The sequence below is a fragment of the Triticum aestivum genome, chromosome 3B (genome assembly GCF_018294505.1).
Source record: "Triticum aestivum cultivar Chinese Spring chromosome 3B, IWGSC CS RefSeq v2.1, whole genome shotgun sequence".
Taxonomy (NCBI): domain Eukaryota; kingdom Viridiplantae; phylum Streptophyta; class Magnoliopsida; order Poales; family Poaceae; genus Triticum; species Triticum aestivum.
The window spans coordinates 404,601,967-404,606,785 of NC_057801.1; the positions used below are offsets into that span (position 1 = coordinate 404,601,967).

The following is a 4,819-nucleotide window of genomic DNA, read 5'->3' on the forward strand; positions in this document are numbered from 1 at the left end:
ATGACGGTACCCGACAAGCCTGCAAGAAATTCGCCATACGCAATAGTCTGCTTTCTCCACGGAACGTTGTATACACGGACCCAGATCGGAACTAAATTCAGTATAGCCTCGGAAGGCTGCTCTCCTTCCTTGAACGGGCCAACAATGAGTGCGTTTTCCTTGAAAATCCAAGGTCCTCCTCTTGCTACAAAGTTGTAATCTCCCTCGGAGAAGAAGGTCACCGCATACCAATTGTTCTTAATCCTTGCAATATTGAGGCCTGCTCGTACCTTCCAGACCTCGCTGAAGTGTTCCGTCATGTCGTTGACGTTTGTCCGAACATTCCTAATGGACAAACGAAGAAGAACCCTTGAAGGTGCCCTAACTTTTACCAGGGTACAGTCGAAACCGTGGTAAAACTTTAATGATTTTTTTAATAATGATTAGAAAACGTAGAATGTATTACTCCGTATTTGATTATGTGAAGCATAGAACGCCAACCCCTACGAGTTCTCCACTTCTCCTAAGAACAGAGGTACGATAGATAAGCCCCGTCCCCGAATTCAAATCCGCCAAATCTGGTAGTACGACAGCCACGCCGCTTTCCCTCCCCCGTCTCCCTCCCAAACCCCAATCATTCCCTCCTCCGCCTTCTCCGAAATACTCCAAACCACCAAATCAAACCGAGAGCAATCGAAATCCCAAATCCCACCTCTCGAATTTAGCACAGGCATTCCCAAATCGCGCGGTTCTGATGCCGAAGGTAGCCCTTTCCGATCACTAAACCCCCGAACCCCGGGATCCACCGAGGAATTCCCTATTAGTTCGTTCGTTTAGATTGGAATTCGGTTCGCGTCGGTACTGGCGTTGATACAGATGGTGGGTTGGTGCAGGCGCACGAGGAGGAGGTGCCGGCGGCGGGGGCGGACAGCGAGGAGCTCGAGCCGCTCTTCGACTACTCCCGCGTGCAGCCCACCATCGACTTCTGCTTCGACGGTAAGGTCCCGCGACCCCATGCTCTAGGGTTTCCGTGGAAGTTGCTTAGGACCGACCTTCTCCGTTTGGATGCGCAGATTCCGACCTCGAGAAGTCGGACATCTTCGTCCACTGCAACAAGCGCCCCAAGGTGCCCGCCGACAACGCGAACGCTGTCGTGAGTATGACAGAGTTCAATTCGTTTTGATGGGTGAGGTTTTTGGTTTTTGGCTGTGAAAGGTAACGTGTTCATTTCGATCTGCGTGTCTTGCAGGAGGGGGGTAAGGCTAATGAGAAGGGCGACGCCGGCATAAAGAAGGCCACGGTGGTGAATTTGGATGATGAGGATTGGCTGGCTCCGCCGCCGCTGAAGCCTCTGCTTAGCACTGAAGTATGCAAGGATAAAACGATGCACGAGCTGAGGTATCGCAATGTTTGGACATATAATAGTGCCTTATGGGATCATAGGCCATTTTTTTCTCTAATACGCACAAGCATGCGTATCATATATTATAGAAAGAAAGGGGGTGAAGAGCCCCTCTACATGGGTTTGTTACAAAACACACCCAAGTCCACCCTTACACGACGAAGTGGGTTAACTACTCCCGATCAACCCACCGTGTCAACGCTTGAAAGAAACTCTCGAGGTCACCCTTGAGCAGGCCTGATTGCCTCCAAGCCCTCCCTTCCAAGATCCTCGTTCCTGCTCCGTGGAGTGACGGTGAAGCTCCATCAAACACAATCCCGTTCCTGTGCTTCCATAACTAGACAGGGACTAAGATGGCCCTATAGTCCTTGCCCGGTCTTATGCCAAATTAAACCCAGTTTGAATAGGGTATGCTGTTGCTTTATGAAATGCTGCACGGACTTCGCCTAGCTCTTCCCCTGCCTTTTTGATATCCCCATTCTAGTTCAGTTTCACCAGACTGTTATGATTTTAGCACTAGTGCACGTAACAACAGGCTAGGTTTTTGCACACGCGTGCACACACAAAATGGAGATTACTATGGCTTAGTAAGTTAGTTACTAGGCAGAATGTCTTTGGTCTTTCAGTATAGAATAGTAGGCATAACAAATATTTACCATTCCCGCATCTGTAAGAACACAACCTACGAGTGGTTCAGGTCAAGTCTTACTTGAAATTCTACATGTATTTTTTGGTTCAACCTATTGTTTATGGTGTTAATCAGCCCTATGGACGTCCTGAGACATCTGGAAATGGAAATCAAACTCATGTATTTTACTGTATTTGTTGCTATTGCTGTTATGTTGCCAGGCAAGTATAAAGTTAGCATCGGTCCTTTGCTTTTAATTTTTTTTACTACCAGCCGGTAGTTTATAAAGATGTTACTGACTTGTACTTTTCCAATTTTCGCGCATGGCATTCTCAGGTTAAAGAAACAAGAGGTAGAAAAACTGTCTGATGATGCATTTGAAAAGGTTGTTGAAACTGTTAAGAAAGACATGGCAGCCAAGAAGCCGCCTGAACCTATATTTCTTGATGAGCCAACCGAATCAGAGAAATCCAAAGAAAAGATCTGCATAGTGGTTCAGGAAAAGGATGGAAGGCAGCAGTTCCGTGTATGCAAGGTATGAAGTTCTCATGGTGATGTTACTCTGCTGTTAAATAATTCAAATTCTCTGACTGACAGTTGCAATAATTTGATGTGTTCAAGTTTAGATTAAGTTTGACATAAAAAAAATCCAATATACTTTCTCCTTTTCATTTTATTGTTAAACTTTACCTTCTGAAATGGTATCTACGTTAGTACAATGTGCATAAGCTAGGATTTTGACATTTTGCCATCCATTAAACATTACCGCATTCGGTTTTCGCCTGGTTTTCCGTTAATTAACCGGGCAATTCTCTTCTTCTTAATTAATCGATGGGGCAAATCTTTTGCCTCCGTTTCGGAAACATTACCACATGTAAATTTAAACCAGCTCTGTATTCTTAATCTTGATTTATAATTGCTAAAGGATGAGAAGTTCGACAAGCTTTTCAAGGCGTATGCTAAGAAGGTCCAGGTCAGCCCATCCGATCTGACTTTCGTATTTGATGGCGACAAAATAAACCCAGCAAGTACACCCCAGGACCTTGACCTGGAGGATGAAGACATGATTGAGGTGCACCATAAGCCAACTCTAGACAAGCCAGCTGAAGCATACGTGAAGAAATCGCGAGAAAAGATACTTATAATGATTCAGGACAAAGATGTGAAGCTGCAGTTCCGTGTATACAAGGTATAACTTTTTCATGAGACTGTTACTAGTATCAGTGTGCAATAACAGTATATAATCTTTCTGTTAGATAGTTCGAATTCGCTAACAGGTACTTGCAATTATTTCATGCATCACGTTTTATGGCCTAACTGGATTCATTTTGACAGAATAAATGTCCAACATACTTTCAAATTTTCATTTCATCGTTGGCTGAAGTTTAATGTACATTAGTTCAAATGTGTACGAGCTGGGATTTCAACATTTCGCTCCATTCAACCTGCAAAATGATAATTTAGAGTATCTCTGTATGCTTATATCTTGATTTCTGATCGCTACAGGATGAGAAATTTGACAAGCTTTTCAAGGTGTATGCTAAGAAGGTTCAACTCAAGCCATCTGATCTGATTTTCATATTCGATGGTGACAAAATAAACTCGGCTAGTACGCCCCAGGACCTTGACTTGGAGAATGATGACATGATTGAGGTGCGCCATAAATCCCACTGATGGCTAGGAGCTTGGCACGGAGTTATCTCAATCTGTAGTTTTGGGCGTCCCTGAGTGGGATGTTGTTTGGAGGTTGACCTGTTTTCCTTTGCAGTCAGCTGCTCATAAGGTCAGCTCAACTTTTGCTAGTGTTAGCTTCTTTTACATGTTCATGTCTATGCCCGTAATAGACATATCAAACATGCAATTGTATGTAGAACATGCTTCATTCCAGCCTGTCTGATAGAATTTTACTATGAAGTATTTGAGCGGTGTATCTTAGTGTACAGACGGGATTTGCTTGGATCAATTTCACGTTAAGTGGACGACTGCGCAAATCCAAAGTTCCTAATCACACGGCTCTACCTGTATGGATAATTTCGTTTCTGGATTCTATAGGATAGTTGTCCAGCGGATGTAACATAGTGCATGTGGCTACATTTGTGTTTATAAATTTGGTTTTAGGCAAGCTAGAACTGTTGACGGACGAGCATGAGGTAAAGAACCAGTATGAACTTAGGTGATTTCTGATACCATGAACACTGTTGCTACTTGTATTTCTCTCCATAGATTGCAGCCCTTCTTTGCATCGATGTGGCTCATTTTAATGAAAAACAGCAGGGAAAAAAAATGTGCTGCAGCCTTTTATTGTATAATATAAAAGTTATGTACAGATTAAGTATTTAAAGATGAAAGGAAAAGTCCTAACTAACATTTGTAATTCTGCTGCCGCTTATCAACTGCGGTCTGCGGGGCTTTATTTCAAAGGTCCTTATATTCATGATATAAAATTGGAGTTGTGGTTTATTTTGATATTCTCAAAAGCCTCATGAACTGAAAACCCTGGAGTTCTGTTTGGGCAGATATGTTTCCAGCATGAGTGAGAATGAACATTTCAGAAAAGATGTTGAATTGTTTCTTTCATTTGATAAGTCATGACAACAAAATTATGGTCTTGACAAGTACACCCTCCGTAAAGTGATCTAAACTCTCTTATATTTCTTTACGGAGGGAGTATTTCCCCTTCTTTATAATAAATCGTTGTGTTCAGTCTATCATGGAGGTGGAGCCAGAAAAAGAACTTGTGTTTTCTTTTTGACAAGAATTATTCCAGATCCATTTCAAACGAGGAATCACAACTCGCTGACCGACCATGG

General features: G+C 43.0%; 1 protein-coding gene across 2 annotated transcripts; it reads left to right on the forward strand.

Annotated features, from left to right (window-relative positions):
- Positions 1-466: 466 nt before the first annotated feature.
- Positions 467-3,939, forward strand: LOC123070082 (uncharacterized). Of its 2 annotated transcripts, none has more exons than XM_044493100.1 (7): positions 467-742; positions 873-975; positions 1,053-1,132; positions 1,229-1,377; positions 2,346-2,544; positions 2,935-3,198; positions 3,516-3,939. In XM_044493100.1, the coding sequence occupies exons 1-7, from the start codon at positions 734-736 to the stop codon at positions 3,681-3,683; spliced, it is 972 nt and encodes a 323-aa protein (XP_044349035.1). In that variant the 5' UTR covers positions 467-733; the 3' UTR covers positions 3,684-3,939. The 2 variants fall into 2 exon arrangements, with proteins under 2 accessions (XP_044349035.1, XP_044349036.1); XM_044493101.1 differs by having other exon boundaries at positions 1,053-1,105.
- Positions 3,940-4,819: the final 880 nt, after the last annotated feature.

What these genes read in the sequence shown, in the direction of transcription:
- LOC123070082 (XM_044493100.1), top strand. An exon ending in CCGACAACGCGAACGCTGTC is followed by an intron (nt 1,133 to 1,228) that starts GTGAGTATGACA and finishes CGTGTCTTGCAG; the next exon opens with GAGGGGGGTAAGGCTAATGA. An exon ending in AGCAGTTCCGTGTATGCAAG is followed by an intron (nt 2,545 to 2,934) that starts GTATGAAGTTCT and finishes TAATTGCTAAAG; the next exon opens with GATGAGAAGTTCGACAAGCT.